This window comes from Budorcas taxicolor, chromosome 20 (genome assembly GCF_023091745.1).
Source record: "Budorcas taxicolor isolate Tak-1 chromosome 20, Takin1.1, whole genome shotgun sequence".
NCBI classification, from domain to species: Eukaryota; Metazoa; Chordata; class Mammalia; order Artiodactyla; family Bovidae; genus Budorcas; species Budorcas taxicolor.
In genome coordinates, this window is record NC_068929.1 from 61,857,240 (window position 1) to 61,881,268 (window position 24,029).

The 24,029-nt window shown below is 48.9% G+C and overlaps 1 protein-coding gene across 1 annotated transcript in view; it reads right to left on the reverse strand.

Annotated features, from left to right (window-relative positions):
- The window catches only part of TRIO (trio Rho guanine nucleotide exchange factor), a 352,914-nt gene that overhangs the window by 136,719 nt on the left and 192,166 nt on the right, over positions 1-24,029 (reverse strand). Inside the window, exons 12-17 of the mRNA XM_052659225.1 lie at positions 12,952-13,121; positions 11,032-11,206; positions 5,216-5,411; positions 3,610-3,776; positions 1,559-1,678; positions 356-547 (exon numbers count right to left, since the gene is read on the reverse strand). Coding sequence (XP_052515185.1) covers positions 356-547; positions 1,559-1,678; positions 3,610-3,776; positions 5,216-5,411; positions 11,032-11,206; positions 12,952-13,121 — 1,020 coding nt within the window. The remainder of the gene's footprint in view (positions 1-355; positions 548-1,558; positions 1,679-3,609; positions 3,777-5,215; positions 5,412-11,031; positions 11,207-12,951; positions 13,122-24,029) is intronic.

The following is a 24,029-nucleotide window of genomic DNA, read 5'->3' on the forward strand; positions in this document are numbered from 1 at the left end:
AGGAGGGGTGACCGGTCCTGGTTCGAGCACCGAGGTCATCACCAGACGTGGAGATGCACATGGGCTTTTCAGAACAAGGACAGACGAAAGGGGATTTTCCTGTCTCAATCTGCCCTGCTTCAGGACGTATATTTAAATAAGAGGGAAAGGGATGTCTCTTCTCAGATCCTTTCCAATCTGTTATTCCTTGATACCTAAGGAATAATAATCCTAATAAGCAAGAATAATCTGAAGTCTATGGGGCTGCTCTCCTCTGCTACACTGGGACTTGACTGGTCCGGGAATGCCTGGCCAGGCATGGACTCAGTCGCCCGAGGGAGCAGGGCCTCGGGGATGCGTGGGCAGGGGCCCCCACCTGCTCCGAGGTCTTGTAGAAGGCCACGGACGCATTCACCAGCTTCAGCCGGTCTTCCATCTTGAGCATGAGCTGCTGCCAGTGCGAGGCGACCTTCTCGGCGCAGTCCCGGATCATGTCCATGTCGTAGTGACTGGCCTGCAGCATGGCCTCGGCCTTCTGCTGGACCTGCAGGGCGCTCTGGTGTGTCTTCTAAGGGAGAGGCGAGAGGGGAGGCTCTTGAGTTGGGGGAGGGCCACGCCACACACTCACGGGGAAGGCTGCGGCTTCTTTAGCGCTGCCTGCTTGCACGGAAACAACTCCGGTTAACACGACTTCATTAGGACACTTGGAAAAACACGGCCGACAGGTTAGCAAAAGGAAGTCCTTATGCTGACCCACAACTGTCTGTGTTTACCCAATGAAGGAGGAAATAAATGCCTTAGGAATTTTCCAGCATGGATCTCAGCTGCGGGATTTTTAACTTTTCAGAAACAGCAGGAAAAACCCTTAGTGGCCAATATTCTAGAAAAAAAAGAAAGCTGCTGAGATGTTCTGAGTGTATTGTGCCCATTGATCCTTCTCCTAAGAGCAGCCAGAGGCAAATGAACGAGTGGAGAAAAAGAAGGTCTAAATGAACACTCTTTATTTCACTTGGACCTTACACTTTGGACAAGTCAGGTTTTTAAGAACTATTGATTAAAAGAAAAAAGAGAAAGAAAGACACAGTTAGAAAAAGCCAAGAATGAACCAACTGTGCTCTCTGGAGGTCCGAGCCAGACAATGGATCTATGAAAATCCACTGGATTTATGAAAATAACAATGGATCTATGAAAATAACCACCCCCAGTGCACACCCTGCTCTGTCAAGACTGATTACACAGCAGTGGGCTGTGCCTCTGAGACCAGCAAAATGGATGGAACCTCAGCGAAGACCCCAGCTTGGGCGCCCTGGTGCCGAGGTGTTCCTGCCGGGGCCTGCCAGCCACGGGACAGCAGGGGCTCGGCAGGAGCCTCCCTCGGCCCCCGGGGCCCTTGTGGCGAGGCCGCCCTGGCGGCATGGGTGCATCCAGCGCTTGCTGGACTACCTGCTCCTGTGATGCGCTGACTGCAGGTTTGCAGGCGCGGCCGTCCTGGGGCCCAGGGTCGGGGCCTCGAGGGGGGCCCTGGCGGGCTGGCCCTGAGGCCAGAGGGGCCGGGCTCCGAGGGCTCCCGGGTCCCTACCTCGATGGCGTGCTGGAACTGCTCGTGCTCCCTCTGCAGCTGCTCTGCCTCCTGCAGCGAGCTGGCCGCGATGAGCCCGGCGTTCAGCATGGACTCTCCATTCCGGATCCAGCCCAGCACCTGGAACACAGCACGGGGGACTCCCAGCAGCGGGCCCTCCCGGGGCGTCCGGGCACGGTGCAGCGGCGACGCAACCCGAGGGCTGGGGAGTCAAGCGGCTCCTGTCGGCTAGGGAGCACTGACTTCCTTGTGACCGTACTGGCAACTGCCTGCTTTCCTTCTGTGCGATCTGAGCGTTAAGTGCTGCATTTTGAAATTAATTCTGGGGCCTCCCTGGTGGCTCAGGGGTAAAGAATCTGCCTGCCAGTGTAGGAGACACACGGGTTCCTTCCCTGGTCCGGGAAGATACCACAAGCCTTGGAGCACCTAAGCCCGTGCGCCGCAATGACAGAGCCTGTGCTCTAGAGCCTGGGGGCTGCGACCACTGAAGCCAGCGCGTCCGACAGCCTGGGCTCCACGAGACAAGCCACTGCAATGAGAAGCCTGCACACCGCAGCTGGAGAGGAGCCTCCCCCCGCCACAACTCAAGAAAAGCCCAGGCAGCAAGGAAGAACCAGCACAACCAAAAATAAAAAAATACAAGTTTACACACACACACACACACACACACACACACACCCCTTAACTTTAAAAAATAACAGTAAAGTTAATTCTCTCACGTTTAGTTTCAAGTGAGAACTGAAAAGGGTTGAGCATCCAGAGGAGTGATCATTAGTCCATGGGTCAACACAGATTGAGAATCACACGGTAGAAAACCTACTACTGCAAAGAAATTTTCTGATAATAAAAAATGCATGTATCTTTCACTCCTTTAAGGCCTGAGGAACATGCAGAATAACCAAACTGCTTGGTTATTCTGCATGGTTATTCTCCTTGGTCTCACTAACATATCCTCCACATTAGTATCAGTGCTGAGACAGCACAGGAACCAAAGGATGAGCTCTGCGGTCTGCTGAAAATCAGGACCACACCACCAGTCTCAGCATCACGGAACCGGAAGTCAGTTCTGACTGTGGAAGCCACAGGGAGTGTGGAAGGTCAATCTGGACAGTCACTTATGGCAGAAATTGCTGGTTACCTACCCAATACCTACTTTCCTCATCTCTTTTATTCAGAAAAATCCCAACTTGTGGAAAAGAGCTTGAGATAAAGCCATTTCTCAGCTACCATGACAGCTTGCCACAGGTATGACGTAATTTCAGCCACTGAGATCAAAGCAAGAGCTTCTGGGAGCATTTGGGGAACGTCTTTCTTTACTGATCCAGGTGCTGCCTCTTGTTATGCTTTCCCCTTCCTGATGCCTGGAACGTGGAGGCGATGGCTGGGGCTACAATGGCCACTTGGCAGCCATTTGGCAACCATTAAGTCTCCTGTGATCAAACTTAACATGTGTCTTTCCGTGCATCTACCAGAATCCTGGGAATCCATACGTCCATGGTTTCCCTGGCTCAGGAGGTAAAATGTCACGGACATGCTTAATACACACAGGCATGGAATCCCACGGGCACTGAGCTGAAACCAATCTGTTCCAGATGTCCATTTTTGTTTTGCCATGCTCTCTGGGAGGTGGCAGTATAGAGTTCTGACAAAACAAGAAGACCCCAGCCATACACAGCCTGTGGTCTGGGGCAGATTGATAATAGCTTATTTGGGGAGGGAAAAAAAAAAAAAATTCAGCCCAGGAAGCACCACATTCAGAGTTTCAGGCAAGAGATTACCAATGACAAAACAAGCGAAGGGGAGGTGACTCGTAAGTGATCGGCCTGCTGGGTGGCAAAGGCTTTTCTACTAGAGTAATAAGCGCACAGCTGCCCGGGCGCTGGCTGTTTTCAGCTAGCTGCAGCTGTGTCAGGGCGCGTGCTCTACCCTTACATCAGGAGGGCTGTGTTCTGAACAGGGCCAACCTTTCCCAGCGCTCGCACGTCCGAGTCACCAGGAGCGCACTTGTGGGTCCTCCTGGGTCCGGCTCAGACCTCCGGCCGTTCGTTTACCTGCTTGACTTCGGCCTGCAGGTGGCGCAGCTGCACACACTGCTCCAGGTGCTTCCGGTGCTGCTCAGCTGCGAGATCCAGTTCCTGCTGCTTCTCGTGCAGAAACTCCAGCAAGTCCTGGACTCGCGTGGCCATGTCCACATCTCTGTCGCAAAGCAGCTCCACGCCTGTGGACGTTGAAGGGACACCTGAGTTCAACCAGCACTTCAACCTGTTCTTAACGGGTGCATGATGTACACGCTGCATCTGAAACCTGACCTACCTACCCAGCGGGAGCCAAGCCGTGACTGGGAAGGCTGAGGCCAGCAGAGGGGGTTTACGTGCACCTCTGAGCACACGAGTGTGTCTCAGAGGATGAGTTTGATGGGGTCCAAAGCCAAATTTAAGGTACAGCTAATCAAACCAATGCGGTAAACCTGGGTTGAGAAGATCCCCTGGAGGAGGGCATGGCACCCACTCCAGTATTCTTGCCTGGAGAATCCCACAGACAGAGGAGCCTGGTGGGCTACAGTCCGTGGGGTTGCAGAGCTGGACACGACTGACAGACTAAGCACAATCAAACCAAGCTCATTACCTATTTACCTGCTTTTCCCCCTATACTGATATCTGGTCAAAGTGAGAAGTCCTTTATAAACGAGCGAGCTTTGGCTTATTTTTGTTATCTACCGCATACCTGTTCAACTCTTGAGAAAGCACTGAATCTGACTTGTGTAACAGGAGTAATGCAGTATGCTGCTGCTGCTGCTAAGTCACTTCAGTCGTGTCCGACTCAGTGCGACCCCACAGATGGCAGCCCACCAGGCTCCCCCGTCCCCAGGATTCTCCAGGCAAGAATATTGGAGCGGGTTGCCATTTCCTTCTCCAATGCATCAAATTGAAAAGTGAAAATGAAGTTGCTCAGTCATGTCTGACTCCTAGCGACTCCATGGACTGCAGCCCACAAGGCTCCTCTGCCCATGGGATTTTCCAGGCAAGAGTACTGGAGTGGGGTGCCATTGCCTTCTCCTGCTGCTAAATTTCTAACACTACAGTCCCTCCACGGTTTTGAGCCTACAGTGACATCTGCTGGTAAAATGTAAACTCAGGAAAAAAAAAAAAAAAAAAGGACATGAAAATATTTTCTTGGGGTTTACTTTTCATTCATGGAGATACAACAATAAATCATTTGTAAAACGAATCTTCATGCCACTTGAATTAACCTGAAAGAGTATTAGGGGGAAGTACACTAGTCATAATGTTAGATGTGACCACATCATGCAGGTGAGGGCTTCCCTGGTGGCTCAGATGGTAAAGAAACTGCCTGCAATGTAGGAGACTGGGGTTCAGTCCCTGGGTTGGGAAGATCCCCTGGAGAAGGGAAAGGCTACCCACTCCAGTATTCTTGCCGGGAGAATCCCCATGGACAGAAGCCTGGAGGGCTACAGTCCATAGGGTCGCAAAGAGTCAGACACGACTGAACAACTAACACATTCATTTTCACGTGGGTGAAAGCAAGCACACGTCTCCATGCAGAGAGCAGGTGTGACACCTGAATCCCAGGGTGAGTGGCCCGCAGAGCCGTCGCCGAGAGGAGCCCCGGCCAAGGCGGGGCGGGCGTACTGCTCACCGGAAGCCTGCACCTCGTTGACGTACTGCAGCAGGTCCTGCCCTTGGTGGATGACGTCAAAGGTCAGGTTGTTCATGGTCAGGGCCTTGTCCGCGTGGTGCTGCAGGCGCTGCTCCGCGATCGTGAGGTCCTCCGTGTCGAAGTCGTTCATTTGCTGAGAAAGCTCATCGTTCCAGGACTCCAGGTCTGAGATGATCTGACAGGGGAAATCATCTGCTTAGGACCAAGACATGAAGAATGAAAGCCTGCTGTGACACCTCTCAGGGCCGAGTCAGGGAGGAAGAGATGGATGAGACTGCGCCAGAAGGACACAGAAGCCAGTGGACGGGGCTCCTACTGGCCAAAGACAGGACAGTTAGACCCTAAAAAATGACCACAACTGAATCAAATACACTGACTATAAAGAAGCCCATTAACTCCAGAGAAGAGCTGAAATCCAAAAAGTTAATGAAAAGCTCTTTGGTTCTGATTAAAAGGAATCAAGCTTTATCCTCAAAATTGGTTCTTAAAGGAGAAAACTAATTATTCAAGCACAAAATGATGAAGCAAAGTTCCTCTTTATGGTTAAATCTAGCTATTAAGTGCAGAAATAATAAAATTAGAAAACTTCTAACAAAAATCCTAGTAAATCACCTATTCAGGTCAAGGTCATCGGTACCTAGTGGACTATGAAAGAGAGGCTGATGGGGCACCTCCTGGGATTGCAGACTACCCGCAGCATCCCTGAAGAAGGGGGACCAGACAGGACACAAGCCGCCTTGTGGAAGAGCCAAGTAGGGTCAGCTGTGGAGCTTTGGGAACCCAAAGGAACCCGAATCTGATCGGGTCTTTCCATCTACCTTCTTTGGAGAAGGAAATGGCAACCCACTCCAGTATTCTTGCCCGGGAAATCCCATGGGCAGAGGAACCTGGTGGGCTACCCAATCCATGGGGTTGCAAGAGTCAGACACAACTCTTGTGACTAAACTACCACCACCATCCACCTTGTAAGGTTACAGACAATGCCAAGGAAAGAAACATGGTTAAACAGCCTACTAGAAATCAAGTGAAAAAAGGCAAAATGTGGGACCTGGTTCTTTTGATACTTGTTACTTAAATGAGTCATCACACAGAAAAAAAGAGAAGGGGAGAGAGAGACACTTCCAGATGAAAACATTACCCACAAATGCAGGAGCAGACCCCATGTGCCTCCTCTCTGCAGCACTTGTAGAAATCTGAACAGAGGCTGAGTGTTAGCAGGTAACAAAGAAACACTCTTAAACTGGCAGGGTGCTTGGGATGTGGTTATGTAAGAAAATGGCCTACTTTTTAGAGGTACTTACAAAGTCTCTAGGAGTGAAACACTACCAGCTGGTCGAGTTTTTCCTCTAAAACACCATAGCACAACAATATCAAAAGGAGGATACCTGGTAAGATGGGCAAATTCATCGAATTTAGACGACAGGCACTTGGAAAGGCACTGCACAATTTTTGCTACTTTTATGTAGGTCTGAAAACTTACATGATATACTTTTTAAAAATAATGACCAAAATTATAAAATCCAGAAAAGAGGGAAAACTTTCTTGTGAACAAATATTATCTCTACATTTCCAATGGATCCTAATTTCTTTTATCCATAGGAGCTGTTGTGAAATTAATTTGAGAATGTGAGAGTTTACACAGAATCCAGCTGTGAGATGGGAAAGAATAAAAATCTTAAGGCTTCTCCAAATTCCTATTGCCTAAATCTCCCTGATTTCTTCTTTTATTACTGGGTCTGCATAATATATGTGTCTATTACATTAATATATTCATTTGTAAGTTAATTCATTTATAATTATATCCACTTGCAAATTAATAATTTTAAACAATGCCAAGTTAGACATAAACCGAGAAGTCCCAAGGAAAATACTTTTTAAAAGGAAAAAAAAATTACCATAACTTTAACCTTGATCTCTATTCTAAAGGGAATTTTCTTTCTTAATGTTTGTTTGCTTTCTGACCCTGAGGGAGAAGAATTAGGTGTGGTGATGAGTTACAGACTCAGCCACAGTGCTTCACACAGACAACGTTAGGCTCAGAAAACACTCAAGAAATGGACAATAAACAAAGATCAATGTGCTAAAAGCAGCAGGATTCAAAAACACTCACTGAGCACAAGGAAACCCTGGCGACGGCCAGGATCAAGGAGCATCAGGAAAAATCCTGTCCCCACGTTTGGCATTACAGCTTGTTAATCATCACGCAAGCCAAGAAAATAAACCTGTGGCAAACACGAAGCTCAAAAAAGTGCAAGGCTTTTTTGAACAGGATTCTTTGAAGAAATAACTCAGATACCACTTCTTTTTTTAATGTATCCCTGAATTTTTAGACAGTCTTTTTCTTTCTAAATGTACAGAGAGCTATGGCTGTTTTCTGTAACTCTCACAGGAGGCTAGCATAAGGCTTTGGCTGTTCTTTTCATATCAATGGAGCAGATTTTATTTGGGCTATCTGGAGACTGTAATCCCAATATTCTAAGCTATAGGAAATCCTGCTTCACTTTTGAGAGATGGAAAGGTTATTTCAATTCAAATACAAGTGATACAGGGGATTTTTAAACACTGACAAGGTACCATGAATTTCTTCCATGAGACTGGGCCATGCCTGCTATGGGCAGTCAGATGGGGCATTTTCCCAGACAAGAGAGGAAATCCCAGCAAAGCCTAACATGCTCAGGTTTTCCACATTTTCAGGATTACTCTAGAGAAACAGAAGGCTCTCAGGCTATGACATTTTAAAAGCTTTTAGACTTTCTTTTGGCTGGTCTGTGACTGAACTTAGGCTGGCTTAATTTCTCAGCTTAGGAAAACACTTATCCCTGGCTGAGACTGATCCACTACGAACAAAATTAGGGGAGGTGATGGAATTCCAGCTGCGCTATATCAAATTCTAAAAGATGAGGCTCTTAAAGTGCTGCACTCAATATGCCAGCAAATTTGGAAAACTTAGCAGTGGCCACATGACCAGAAAATGTCAGTTTTCATTCCAATCCCAAAGAAGGGCAATGCCAAAGAAAGTTAAAATTTTCATATAGTTGCACTCCTCTCACACACTAGCAAAATAATGCTCAAAATCCTCCAAGCTAGGCTTCAACAGTTCATGAACCGAGAACTTCTAGATATACAAGTTAGATTTAGAAAAGGCAGAGGAACCACAGATCAAATTGTCAACGTCCACTGGTTCGTAGAAAAACCAAGAGAATTCCAGAAAAATATCTACTTCTGCTTTACTGACTATGCTAAACCCTTTGACTGCGTGGATCACAACAAATTGTGGAAAATTCTTCAAGAGATGGGAATACCAGACCATCTGACCTGCTTCCTGAGAAATCTGTATACAGGTCAGAAGCAACAGTTAAAACAGGAAATGGAACAACAGACTGGTTCTAGATTGGGAAAGGAGTACGTCAAGGCTGTATAGTGCCACTCTGCTTATTTAACTTATATGCAGAATACATCATGCAAAATGTTAGGCTGGATGAAGCAAGCACAAGCTGGAATTAAGATTGCAGGGAAAAATATCAATAACCTCAGATATGCAGATGACACCACCCTTAGGGCAGAAAGCGAAGAGGAACTAAACAGCCTCTTGATGAAAGTGAAAGAGGAGAGTGAAAATGCTGGCTTAACACTCAACATTCAAAAAACTAAGATCATGGCATCCGGTCCCATCACTTCATGGCAAACAGATGTGGAAACAATGGAAACAGTGACAGACATTATTTTCTTGGGTTCCAAAATCACTGCAGATGGTGACTGCAGCCATGAAATTAAAAGACGCTTGCTCCTTGGAAGAAAAGATAAACCTAGACAGCATATTAAAAAAGCAGAGAAATTACTTTGCCAACAAAGGCCCGTATAGGTAAAACTATGGTTTTTCCAGCAGTCATGTATGGATGTGAGAGTTGGACCGTAGAAGGCTAAGCGCCGAAGAATTGATGCTTTTGAACTGTGGTGTTGGAGAAGACTCATGAGAGTCCCTTGGACTGCAAGGAGATCAAATCAGTCAATATTAAAGGAAATCAATTCTGAATATTCAGTGGAAAGATTGATGCTGAAGCTCTAGTACTTTGGCCACCTGATGCTAAGAGGTGACTCACGAGATAAGACTGTGAGGCTGGGAAAGACTGAAGGCAGGAGGAGAATGGGGCAACAGAGGATGAGATGGTTGGATGGCATCACTGACTCAATGGCCATGAGTCTGAGCAAGCTCCAGGAGATGGTGAAGGATAGGGAAGTCTGGCCGTGCTGCAGTCCACGGGGTCGCAAAGAATCGGACACGACTGAGCGACTAAAGAACTACATTTTAAAACAGGAGTTTCGTGAAAGAAGAAACACAATCAAAATAAAATTCTCCCTTTTGCAGCAGCATTAATACAAACAAAGTCAACCTTTTTTTGTTTTTCAAATACCAAAATGTCAGAAGGAATACTTCGAATAGTGCTTCTGATTGCTTCTTTGTAGTCCCTGATTGGAACTATTTAATAAGCAGCTAAGTTTATAGGGGTAATTTCTGCGAAATGGAGGTGAGAGAGGAGGGCAGCTACGCTGGCTCTTCTGTTCATGCAGCACTGCTCCCTGACCCAGAGACCCCCAGTGCTGCACCCTGACCATGACTAGACAGGATGGCTGAGACCAGTGTGTCTCTGCTCTCCGTGGACGGGAAAGTCAAGACCAAAGCCCTTGAGCAGGTTTGACCAGGCAACATGGGCAGAGTTTAACTCCTTGTCATCACCGGTTAACCGTTAAGAAGGCCTTTCTTTAATGTAATGAAAAGGCTGACAGAAGTTTAGACAAGCAGCCACGAAAGGCCTCATGAGAGGCCCACATACCAAACTGCCACTTGGGGCTGGGCCAAGGGACCCAGGACCACTTCAGGCAGAGGGTCTGCTCAGCTGAGGGAGCCCTGCACCCCTCTGTCTTTTGCAGTACGTGGGGTCCGGGCCCCCTGCCCTCACGGCTCTGTTCTAAACGCAGGTCAAGTGACAAGAGAGCCCGCTCTGCGGACTCTGGCGGGTGGGTATGGGCCACCTGGAATGCCTGGAGGTACCTGAACAGGCAGCAGGTAGGCCCTGCGAGCAGCTCATAAAGCCCTCGGGCTCCAGGAAGCCAGCCTCACCAGGGAGTATCTGGTTCCTGAATCATCCTGTTTCACACACAGATTCAGCGCCATCCAGCGATAATGACTTCTGCTTGAACTTCGTCAAGTTCAGAAACATAAAGTCTTGCCTGGCAGAAAATCAAGAAACATTCTCTTTCTGATGAAGAAAAGAAATCTGTCCTTTCTCCTAGTCACGTATAAGGTGCAATAGTCTATTTTTTAAGAATTACAGGCAACCTGAGAATATTTCTGTGGGGGGGAAAAAAAGGTGGGGCGGGGCGAGGCGGGTGGGGCATTTCCTGGGACATAAAACACCATTACTACAGGCTCAGGGAGCACACAGGGAGAGGAAGAGGACAGGGTGGGGAGGACCACCGCTACCCTGAGCCTCTGCCCCCAGGATGAGGGGACGGCTGTGTACGGAGCCCAGTCCAGGGTGACCAGCCGAGGGCACAAGGTAGCCCTGTCTGCAGAAGCCCTGCCTGGGCTGCACCCTCACAGCTCACTCGCTTTGCTCTCCTTCTGTGTGGTGTCTGCCCGCTGCCCACCTGCCTCCCCCAGGGCCGAGCCCTCTCACTCGGGCCGAGCTGGGGTGGGGGCCACTCTGTCCCTCCTCGTCTTCCTCCTGGTGCAGACAGAAAGGGGGGCAGTGGGCGAGGGCATGGCTCGGGGGCAGGGCCCGTGGGGCACTCACGTCGATGGCATCCCGCTCAAAGATGCGCAGCTGCAGGAAGAGCTCCAGCTTGATCTTGCGCTCCTGGAAGAGCTCCTCCATCTGCGCCTGGGCCTCGTCCAGCTGCTGCAGCACTGTCTCGATGTGGCTGATGGAGCTGTTGTGCGGCGTCTTGTTGCTGGAGATGGCTGAGTCCCTGCAAGGAGGCAGGGATGCAAACAAGAATTGTAAGGGAAGACCTCTCCCTGTCAGGGCTGGGGAGCCGGGCCGGGGGAAGGAGCCGGCAGGAAGCAGGGCTGCAGCACTCAGAAAAGAAGCTGCTTCTCCCACCCAACCACCCTGGGCTTCTCCGGGGGCCCAGGAACACCTCCCGCTCCTCCTCACAGCCCCTCTCAGAAGCAGGCGGCCAGCCACCACACAAAGCATCCCAGGGAGCTTCATCTTCAGCCCCCTTCCTCGTTAAGTGGAGAAGAAAAGAGTTCCTATTTGCTATAGAGGACGAGATGGCTGGATGGCGTCCCCGACTCAATGGACACGGATTTGAGCAAACGCCGGGAGATGGTGAAGGACAGGGAGGCCTGTTGTGCTGCAGTCCACAGGGTTGCAAAGAGTCGGACACGACTGAGCAACTGACCAATAACAGTTTCTACAAAGGGCAGCGCCAGGTCGGCTGTAAGCGTCTCCCTGTGAAGCAGCTCACTGAGCCTTTATCACGGAGGGGCTGCCTGACTCTCGGCAAAGCAAGCACCGTGGGAAGATGCCAGCGACCATTAGATAAGCTGACCCTGAGTGATACAGCAGGGGCTCCACGTAAAGGTGGCCCAGCCCCAGCCTGCCTCCTGTCTTCCCCCCACAAGCAGCACCTGAGTGTCACCAGAGGCCGGGCCTGCCTGAGCCTGGACTTTCAGGGTAGGGACGCCTACCACATTCTGGAAAACTAGCATGCTCTGGGCCCCAAGGACGCAGTCCTGGGAGGTTTAAATTCATCTGGTTTGTAAAGAAATTTCAGTCAGTAATAGGTACATGTTAAAAGGAAATATTAATAAGATCTGAATTCTGGGAAAGTTCGTGTGTTAGTTGCTTGGTCGTGTCCGACTCTTTGAGACCCCATGGACTGTAGCCCGCCAGACTCCTCTGTTCATGGGATTCTCCAGGCAAGAATACTGGAGTGGGTTGCCATTTCCTCCTCTAGGGGATCTTCCCAACCCAGGGATCAAACCCAGGTCTCTTGCATTGCAGACAGATTCTTACTGTCTGAGACACCAGGGAAGTTTATTAGTCAATGCCATAAAGAGAAAAATTGTAAAAAGAGTGAAAGAAAACCAAAGGAGGAAAAATAAAGAAAGGAGAGAGATGTTAAAGTCTCCTCTGCATGGATGTTATTCATTCTCTGCCTAGTTGGACAGAGAGTTATAGTAAATGGTTCAAAAAAGCAGAGGGGGAAGAGTGCCCCGTAGACCTCAGAGTGCTGGGGGGCTGGGACAGGGTTCTGAGACAGGGGTGGTGGGTAGAGACAGAGGGGCAGGGATGGGGGCCTGGGATGAGGGGATGGGTAGAGGCAGGAGACTGGGACAGGGGCAGGGATGGGGGGCTGGCACCGGGGTGTCAGACAGAGGGGCTGGGGCAGGGGGCTGGGATGGGGGCAGGGATGGGGGCCTGGGACAGGGCTGTAGGACAGAGGGGCTGGGGCAGGGGGCTGGGATGGGGGCAGGGACGAGGGTGTAGCAACAGAGGGGCTGGGGCAGGGGGCTGGGATGGGCACAGGGACGGGGGGCTGGGACAGGGGTGTAGGACAGAGGGGCTGGGATGGGGACAGGGACGGGGGTGTAGGGACAGAGCGGCTGGGGCAGGGGGCTGGGATGGGGGCAGGGACGGGGGTATAGGGACAGAGGGGCTGGGGCAGGGGGCTGGGATGGGGGGGGAGGGGCGGGGCCGGCCCACCTCAGCTGTTGGATCAGGTCCTCGCCTTCCTTGATGACGTTCACAGTCACCTGCAAGGTGGTCTGCTGCTGCTGGCCGAAGCGCTTGCTGAGGTCCTGCACGGCCTCCACGGACTCGGCGTACACGTCGTCCAGCAGCTCCTTCTGCAGCTCCTCCAGCCATGTCCACAGCTGCGGGGACAGTGGCATGAGGGGCCCTGCCCTGTGGCCCAGGGGAGGGGACCGGGGGCAGCGACTCCCAGGAGCCGGAAGGGAGGTGGGTGGTGGGGGAGGCACCCCACACGGCAGCGGAACACAGAGCAGGATGTGAGGTGAAAAAACAAACAGGCAGCGAGCCCGGGGGGACTGTCACAAAGGAGAGAAAGGAAGGGCGGGGGGTGGGCAGCGACTCTCCCGGTCCCTCCCGACACAACCACGCGCAAGAGGAAATGGAAAAGACCCTCCGATGGCTGGAACCTCTGCTAAATGGAATCGGCATCCTTCCACGTGCCTTCTGACTCTTATTTAGCATACAGACGGCTTTATTTTTAGCCAGAGCATTACAATCCATGATCAGTTATTAAGCTGCAGTTCAGACAGGGGGCTTTACATCCCTCAGAAAAGAAGGAAGCATCCATCGTGGTGCAATCAACCCATCTCCACACCCGGCAGGAGATTCGGACGTGACTGTGCCAGGTTCCCACTCCCAGCCCAGGCCACGGCCACGGCCAGAGCTCACGAGAGACGTGCAGGCTGCGAACATGTGGTCACTGTCACGGCCAGGACCACCAACAAGGTGTCCGTGGACCCAGGCGGGTAAAGATAACTTGGGACAAGAGTGGCTCCTGGCCTGGCGGGGACACAGAATCTCGCCCAGAGGACCAGCTGCAACGTCACTCACGCCTCACACTGATGGAACGCACACACGCATCTCTGAAAGTTCCAAACTTGGAGGTTCGCATGGAGGGGACTTAATATATACAGGTTCACACATGGGGCACTTACTCTATACGATTTGATGAGCTCTGACGCACGCAGATCCGTGCGAAAGGCAATGAGACTGGAACACGGGTGTTCCCTGACCCCGAGAATCTTCCCGACGCCCTCAGGACCCCCTCCTCCCCGCTCTGCTCCCCCATCCTGGACAGCCACCAGCCTGCCTTCTGCCACTACAGATTAGCTTCCATTTTCTAAAAGAAATTCTATGCACAGAATCACATTGTAGGTACTCATTTTTTTGCTCTGGCTTTTATCAGCATCATTGAGACTTTATCCATACCACTGTGTGTATCAACAGTTCTTTCCTTTTCACTATTGAGCGGTATTCCATTCTGTGCCGATGATGCACCGTATCGGCTCAGATGGTGATGACATCTGGGCTGTTTCCAGTGTGGGGCACCCTGGTGTCTGGCCTCTGTAGGCACCTGCACTTCCCTTTCTTGGAGGTACATGTCCAGGTGTAGAATGGCTGGATCACATGGTAGGTGTGGGCCAAACTGTTTTCCAAAGTGGCTCATTTCACATCTACCTGCTGCAGTACGCGAGTGCTCCAATCCTGCCACACCCTCACCGATTCCTGATGTGGTTGGTCTTTTTAATCGGAGACATTTGAAATGAGCAGTTTCTCATTACAGCTTTAATTAGCCATTCTCTAATGCCTAGTGAAGGCAAGTCCAAACTAACCTTGTAAGAGTTCTTTTGTTGCTAAACACGCATTTAGTTCAAAACAGAGCACTGGCAGTTGGCTCTTTAAATAGGCTAATTAAATTTAAAAATAAGGGAAGTGCTGGCAAAGGACTTACTTTTAGTCAAGTACCTGGGGCCCTACAGAGTTTATTTTACTAAAAATGTTAAAATGTCAACTTGTGTCATATTATTTACTCATTTTTATAAGATACTAAATTTCATACAATCCAAGGATTTTAATTAAAGGCATTTCAGAGAGAGGCTGGTCCAACTCTATGATCTTACAGATTAAAGAAGAGAGGCCCCTAGGTGATATAGCAACCTGCACACATGGGCAAACCTATCAGCAGTGCCAACTCAGGAGCAAAGCCAGTCGAGTATCAGAAAGGAGGCCCCCAGGCCGGGTGACACTTCACACTGATGCTGAATCTCAACATGAAAAAAGCCATTTGTCGACCGCATATGGACTGATTTTACGCACCGTCTATAAAGAATAACATACTCTGGGGGTTTTTTTCCCCTCTAAATTCTCATGAACATGGTTGCTGTTCAGTTCAGTTCAGTTCAGTTCAGTTCAGTCGCTCAGTCGTGTCCGACTCTTTGCGACCCCATGAATCTCAGCACACCAGGCCTCGCTGTCCATCACCAACTCCCGGAGTTCACTCAGACTCACGTCCATCGAGTCAGTGATGCCATCCAGCCATCTCATCCTCGGTCGTCCCCTTCTCCTCCTGCCCCCAATCCCTCCCAGCATCAGAGTCTTTTCCAATGAGTCAACTCTTCGCATGAGGTGGCCAAAGTACTGGAGTTTCAGCTTTAGCATCATTCCTTCCAAAGGAATCCCAGGGCTGATCTCCTTCAGAATGGACTGGTTGGATCTCCTTGCAGTCCAAGGGACTCTCAAGAGTCTTCTCCAACACCACAGTTCAAAGGCATCAATTCTTCGGCACTCAGCCTTCTTCACAGTCCCAACTGTCACATCCATACATGACCAGTGGAAAAACCAAAGCCTTGACTAGACGGACCTTTGTTGGCAAAGTAATATCTCTGCTTTTGAATATGCTATCTAGGTTGGTCATAACTTTCCTTCCAAGGAGTAAGCATCTTTTAATTTCATGGTTGCTGTAGTTATAAATAATAGGAAGGATGAAAGCACTATGACCAGAAGAAATCTCTTAATTTGCTTTAATATTTCCCATGAAAAACCTTTTATGGGAAGGTGATGACTTCACAATATATCCAAGTATTAAATCATTATGTTGTATACCTGAAACTAGTATGTGTCAGTTATATCTCAACAGAAAAGTGTTACAGCTACAAATAATTTATAAAAACACTTCTCTCATAATACTGAATAACAATTACGAGTGTGGGTTCCGAAGCCAGATTGTCTTGAGTTCCAATCCTGACTTAACATCTCCCAGGGTGTGACTTGGGCAACCTAACCTGGAGCTATGTCTTGCAGTTCTCATCCATAAAATGAGCATGGTAATAACAATGCCTACCTCAGGGAGTTACCGAGAAGATTCAACAAGATGATATATATTTCTTCAAAATACGTCAATGTTAGCCACTATTATAGTTTTATTCTTACAAGAATAAGAATCAGTTTTTGAAAGTATTCTTTCTATGGATATTTTTCAAAACATGCTCCAGTTCCAACCCGTTGTTCAAAATAGGCCACTTATTCTGGTCAATTTAACACTGCACCACATTTAAATCCTTTTACCCCCCCAAAACTCCAATACTTTAGCCACCCGACGTGAAGAGCTGACCCACTGGAAAAGACCCTGATGCTGGGAGAGATTGAGAGCCATCGGAAAGAACTAGTTTATTCCCTCGACACCCTGGACCTCTCGACATGCATCCAGGGTGGAGGGTGCACACCGTCCAGCCGGCTGTGGGGCCAGTGAAGGGCCCAGGTGTGGAGGAGACCACTGGGATCCATCCTGGGTTCACACAGTTGAAAAGGGAAGAATAACCGAGGTAGAAGAACAGGTTACACATAAATCCACAATTGAAATGCCCAAAGATCCTTTACCCTTTGAGAATTCGTCTCTCTGGTCCTACAGGAAATTCGTTTTGGAGGACAAAGCTCAGAGAGAGGCAATTTCTGATGCCAGTTGATGATGAACTGAGACGTATCATAATACAACATGATTCAGGCAAAGTCTATTTTTAAGGTTTCAAAGTGGTACCTATGATGCCTAAAATAACCTCTGAATAAAGAAATGAGAAAGAATCTCTAGGATACCTTGAAACTTTCTACCACAGATTCCCTAAGGGGGGAAAAAACTGCATTTCTGTACATGCTGCTAATTTACAATAAAAAGATAAATCTCTACCCCACAGTGAGAGAGGAGCTGTAGTCTACCCAAGTTCTCAGCAGTCGAGTCTGCTTCTAAGAGAACCTCGCCTGCAGCCAGGGGATGGCTAGGCAGCTGGAGTGAGGCAACGCTGCCCCCTAGAGGCCATCTCTGAGTTATCCATGCAGAGAACGTCAACCCGGCCCAGAATGGGGCTGCAGGTGTGTACAGACATGGACCACAGTCCAGGTTCAGGAAGACAGGTGTGGCTTTTGGAAGAAAACCCAGTGCTAAGATGCAGGACAGTCTGGTCCTGGGTCCAGCATCCAGCTGGGTCAGACCCCCGTGTGCCTCCTATTCCAGCCCCTTCCCCACACTGTGTGTGCTGTGCTGGGTGAAGCCTAAAGAAGGGATGAAGGTTCTGCTGGGAGAAAGTCCCCTGAAAAAGCCCCTTCTTCCTTAGTGAGGCTCCTAGAAGCGCTCACTGGGGTGGGGAGCCCAGGCAAGGACTGAGTCTCTAACCGGGTCAGTGAGGAGGTCAGATGCAAGCCCTGAGACTTGGGGGCTGCTCCACCTGCAGCCTCACCCAGGAGAAGACTACAAGCCTGGGCCATGTGGAGGATCAGAGGAGGGTCCTTATCCCCTATGTGACCTTGGGCACGCCCTTGGCCTTCTCTGCCTTCAGTGTCCTCCTCTATGAAATGGGAGCGTTTCACCACGTATGCCTCCCCTAACAGGCAAAGCCAGTTTGGGAATCGAGAGAAAAGGCCACAGAAGTGTGGCAGTGCTCAACCCCCCAAGCACCTCGTGAACAGAAGCCGCCTCCACTGGTGCCCACAGCCCTGCACTTGTCTGTGACCATCATTCAGGTTCCAGTGGGAATGCAGGGTTGCAGGGCCAGTGTGGGAACCGTAAGGGCTGGCAGCAGAAGTGAGTGGTTTCGATGGCAATTTACAGGCGGAATTGCAGAGGGTGCGTGCCACACACAGAAAACACGATTCTGTTTCTGGCGGAGGAAGCCTGGATCAAAGCGGAACTGTTCCAGCTACAAGCAGCATGTTCCTCAGTCTGAAATGAGCAACTGGGTCTTTTGGGGGCACATGCCTGTCACCTGACTGAGGAGGAAGGGTTTCAGGAGCACCTGGTTATTCTTGAAAGTGTTAGTTGCTCAGTCATGTCTGACTCTGCAACCCCCATGCACTGGAGCCCACCAGGCTCCTCTGTCCATGGGATTTTCCAGGCAAGAACATGAGAGGGGTTGGGATGCCATTTCCTTCCACAGGGGATCTTATTAGTTCCCCAACCAGGGATCGAACCCCCATCTCCTGCACTGGAAGGTGGGCAGTGGACCACCGGGGAAGTCGCCTGCCTATTCTGAGTCAAAGCAGACTCATAAATTAAAACCCATGAATGACATTTCTGTGAGAGATCTGGACTTAGGCTTGCTGGCATCTTCTCAGAAGCTATTTTCTTATCTGACGTATTTGGCAGACCCTGGTCTAGACTTTGATAAGCTTGTCCTCCGCACCAATCCACCCACTCGGAGGCTTCGTGCGCGGGCAGAGGTCTGCAGGGCAAACATCCTCCAGCCCCGCTGAGGTCGTCTACTAACCAGCACCCCACTGCCAGCCTCACCAGCCAGGGCTTTTAATACAGCCAGGATGATTTCTGCTTCAGCACCAAGCCTGTCCTGGCTTTATTGCAACCTGCCCATTTTCAAGATAAATCGCTCTCAACACAACAAAGCAAGTTTTTAGGCTGGCTGGGTTTGGATCCGTAATCTCTCCAGATGTCCCAGACAGACATAAAAGTTCTGACTAGGTTAGTGGAGTCAGGTTAAAGACATGGTGACCGCACAGTCTGCTCCCCTATAAATGTGACACCAGGGATTAAAACCATCTGTCTGTGGGGCGTGGGGTCCACCTGGATGACTGGTCTCCAGCTCCTACATCCCCTTCGTCAACAAGCTGATTTGATTATGGGCCTGGGTTGGAAATGACTTCCTTATTCACATGCCGGGTGTGAGTTACAAAAGAAAGGTACAAACCCTTTCTTCCTGGCAAGGTCTGCTTGGAGATCAGTTTGGGAGGATAAGGACAGTCTTGACTGTGTGTTAACTGACACTCTCAATCGATTCTTTTTCACAGTCGTTCAGCCCACACTGTTCTGTCTTGCGTACAAATTGAGTGTCAAATGCTCGGTCAAATGTTCACTGGTTCCACTCTATTGTTGTTGCTTAGTTGCTAAGTTGTGTCCGAATCTTTGCAACCACATGGACTGAAGCCCACCCGGCTCCTCTGGCCTTGGGATTCTCTAGGCAAGAGTACTGGAGTGGGTTGCCATTTCCTTCTCCAGGGGATCTTCCCGACCCTGGGATTGAACCCGGGTCTCCCGCACTGCAGGCAGATGCTTCACCATCTGAGCCACTATGCCCTGAGAGAGAAACCAGCTTTAAACCGCTCTCTAACAAAAATAATCTTTTAACATGAATTACACTAAACTGAAAAAAGAATTTTCCTTTTAGATAATAACATCCCTCTTTCCCAACTGGCCAAAACCCAAAGGTTTTCCACATATTTTTTTGGTGGAAAAAAAAAATTCACTTATTTTGCAGCTTTGGCTGGAAACAAAAGGAGTGAGTGATGTAAACAAAGAACGCCAACGTGACAGAGCCAGGAGCAAAAGGTGTCTGGAGCCGCCTCCTCTGCCCCGGGCACCGCCCTGGACGCGGCGCCGGAGGTGAGCACCCGGCAAGGTTCTGGAGGCTGACCTGAAGGGTCAGTGAGGCACCAACTCAGACAAAGGGCAGCCGAGGCAGACCAAGCAGTTCCTGTTGCTCAAAGCTGAGTAAGGGAGCATCCGGGTTGCACCCTGTGAATGACTGTTTAAGTCATTTGTCAAGTAACAAGTCAGGGCCAAGGAAAGACACGGACCTTTAGTGGCAGCTAGGACCTGGAGTATGTATGGCCCATAACCCTCAGAGATGCTGTTATTCCCAGTTCTGCAGAGAGAGCTGGGGCACCACGGAGCGGTCTGCCCCGCGTCACTCGGCCAGTTAAGTCAGGGAATGTGGCACTCTTAATATACTTTCTTCATTATTTTAATAAAGATTATATTTTTACAGAAGGAAATCAGAAATGATTACAACTACTTTGGGGGACAGTCCCACCCAGGGGAAGACCACCTATTTAAAAAAAAAAAAAAGAAAGAAATATCAGATACCACAACCTATGTGAAGATTTAGTTGATAAACCAATAGGGAGCAACTTAATGTCCAAACTTAAATCTAAGGCTCAGTCTTGCAAGGTCTAATGATGCAGAGGATGGTTCTAGACCCCAAGTGTCCCCCTTGCTTGTGTGTCACCTGTTTATTTGTATCTGTATCAGATAAATAAACTAAAGAAATCAAACATTTAAGAGCATACTTAGAGAGTTCATCTAAGGAACTGAGTATTAACATAAAAATTACGAAGATTTGATCATATAAGCTAAACTTTACTTCCTAAAATATTCTGCATTTGATCTTTACCTTTTCCATTGACAAATATATCAAAGCAATCCTGGACGTCTGAGAGGTTAATAAGCTACAGACCACTCGTAAATTGCTAGTGGGAGTGTAAAATGGTACAGTCACTCTGGAAAAGTTTGGCACTTTCCTTCAGAACAGTATGTGTTTAACCAAAGGACCCAGCGATTGCACTCTTGGGCAATTATCCCAGAGACATGAAAACTCAAGTTCATGCAAAAACCTCCACAGGAGGGTCCACAGCTTCTCTTCTTGGAAAAGTCAAAATATCCTCATTGTTCTTTACAAGGTAAATTGTTCAGAAACTGTGATGTGTCCATACAACGAGAGACTACTCAGCGACGAAGTACTGGCTCGTGAGACGACAGGGAAGGGTTCCGAGGGGAACTGTGCTGAGCAGAAAGAGCCAATCTCAAAAAGGTACACGTGGTATGATTCCATCTATGTAACATTTTTGAAAGAAAATTATAGGGATGGAGAAGGACAGACGAGTGGCGGCCAGGGGTGAGGGGTGTGGTTGTAAGGAGGGGGCACAGGGGAGTCCCCTGGTGATGGGTGATTCTGTATGACCGTGTGTGGAAGAGTGGTGACGGTTACACGAATCTACACACGGCAAAACCGCATGAAACTAAACACGTGTGCTTGCATGTACACATACACACACGGGGCACGCACACTTGGGGAAACTTGAGTAAGCTCTGAAAGTGTGGCAAAGTCACGTTCACACTCTGACAAGGCACGTGGTTATGCGAGACGTGGCCCCTTGGGGATGATGGGAGAAGATGCAGGGACCTCCTGTTTCCCTTTCTCCCAACATTCTGTGATCCTAAATATTTCAAAACAGGAAGTTACAAAAAGAAACTATGGCTCAAGGTATCACACATATTTAAGAATAAACAATAAAGCAAATCGTTTTAGAGACTACAGACAGATGACAGAAAATAGAGCCAAGAAGGTCAAAATAAAAGTCTTGAAAAGCTGGGAACCAAATTTCAAAGACCTTTGCACGGGAAACAAGGGATTCGGAGAAATCAGTGCTGGAGAGGCTGGGGTCACCTGGAGAAGGACCATCATCCCTCCCCTGCGGGGAGTCCTGCCGTGAACAGAAATGCGGCTTTTCTGGAAAGGGCAGAGTTCAGAAAACTTAGTTCAGAAAACTAAGATCATGGCATCTGGTCCCATCACTTCATGGCAAATAGATGGGGAAACAATGGAAACAGTGGCTGAATTTATTTTGGGGGGCTCCAAAATCACTGCAGATGGTGACTGCACCTATGAAATTAAAAGACACTTGCTCCTTGGAAGAAAAGCTATAACCAACCTAGACAGCATATTGAAAAGCAGAGACATTGCTTTGCCAACAAAAGCTATGGTTTTTCCAGTAGCCATGTACAGATGTGAGAGTTGGACTATAAAGAAAGCTGAGTGCCGAAGAACTGATGCTTTTGAACTGTGGTGTTGGAGAAGACTTGAGAGTCCCTTGGACTGCAAGATCCAACCAGTCCATCCTAAAGGAAGTCAGTCCTGAATATTCGTTGGAAGGACTGATGATGAAGCTGAAACTCCAACACTTTGGCCACCTGATACAAAGAACTGACTCATTTGAAAAGACCCTGATGCTGGGAAAGATTGAAGGCGGGAGGAGAAGGGGACGACAGAGGATGAGATGGCTGGATGCCATCACCGACTCAATGGACATGAGTTTAAGTAAACTCCAGGAGTTGGCGATGGACAGGGAGGCCTGGCGGGCTGCGGTCCATGGGGTCGCAAAAAGTTGGACACGACTGAGCAACTGAACTGAACTGGAAAGGGCAGGTGTCCTGAACAGGTCTGCACCACTACTGCCTGCAGTCACAAGACCCATCAGAGGGCAACTGTGGTCCATGCGAGGGCCACAAGCTGCCTGTAGTTGGTTTAACCTTTCCTGAATCAGTTTAACTACCAGATGCTTCTCCAGCTCCATGGGGAAAGAAGAGAAAAGGAATCTAGGCCCTTTGAGCACAGGCTGGTGGAAGAATCACAAGGGAGGTTTTCAAACGTGGTGAGGATGGTGGGAGAAGCAGCTGGGAAGCTCCATACCATGGACACAGGAGCCTTGAGTTCCTGCCTCCTCATGATCCTGCATGGAGCAGGGGCAGGGGCCCCATGGCACTCCCCCTGCTCCCAGGGGATGCTGGGCACTGGCCCAGGGTAAAGAAAGAGGCCTGCCTGCTCAACTGTTAGATGCAGAAATGAAGCCAGGTTGCCATGCCATGACCAAAACATCTCCAGGTGGTGGGAAGGCCTTTATTTCTGACTTCTGAATAAAAGCAAAGGTTCCTCTTTCTCGGACGTTTCCCCAAACAAAAACTTGTCCCAGTTCAGGGTGTAAGCTTGCACAAGCAGCAACAAAGGACTTATTAACTTAACCCAGCAAGAATCACAGCCCGATTCCAACGGGAATCATCTTTCCTGGGAAACCATGGCTCCTGGGAACCAAGTGAACAACAACAACAAAAAAAACAGCTCAAGGCCACCGACTGGGTTCCAGAAATAAACTCTGGCTGAGGACTCAAGGTCACCACCTGGTTGCCTCAAATAACCCACACATTTCAAAGGTAATTATTGGTTGACTCGGGGCTTAATTTTGAGAATGAAGTTGAAGAGTATGAATGGATGACAATAATTATGCCTTTGCTATATTTGAAAATGGAACCATGGCCCTCTATCATTAAGTCCCGGGGATGATCAGCTAGAAATAGACATCGTTTCTTCCACAAAGTGACCAAGTATCTGCTAAGTCTGGGAGGCAGGCTACAAAGACAAGGGAAACGAGGTTGTGGTCTTCAAGTGACTCAACTTCTAGCAGGAGAAACAGACAGACATCTGAAATATGTGACACACACAAAAGGATGCTCTTCCCTGGTCCTTCATTTTTATATCCCCTCCCTGGATGTTACAGTTGGCCTGGGAGACACTTTGGAATGAATGGGTGAAAAGAGTAGATGGATGAAGGAATCAATAGTGGAAAATGCATTCAAAAGGAAAGGAGGACAGGTAACAAAGTTCCCCAATGGGAGAGTTATAATCAGAACTGATTAATAAAATGCAACAAAAACTAAGGGAAGAAAGAGATTAACAGGTAGAAGACAAAATCTCTCTTAAAATCAACCATCCTTTTGAATACTACTACTTCAAAATCTTCTTTAAAAAAAAAAAAAGGACAGATGAACAGTCTTCAAGTCACATGAAAGATTAAATAATTTCATGAATACTTTCAGAGGAAAAAAAAAAAAAAAAGGGTCCCAGGACGCTTCCCAATCTGGGTTTAAGGGTGAGATCAGAGCTGAGTACCTCTCTCAGCCACCTCTGCATTCAACATCAAGGTACAAAACACTCGCCATCCATGTGAAAATGCAGCTGACCCTTGAACAACACAGAGGCAGGGACACAGTCAGAAATCCATGGAGGATCTCCAGCCAGCCCTCTGCATCCAGAGTCCCTCCACACCTGCAGTTCCGCATCTGTAGATCGTGTAGCTGAAGAACATCCACGCGTGTGCAGACCTGCGCCGTTCAAACGCATGTTGTTCACGGGTTGGCT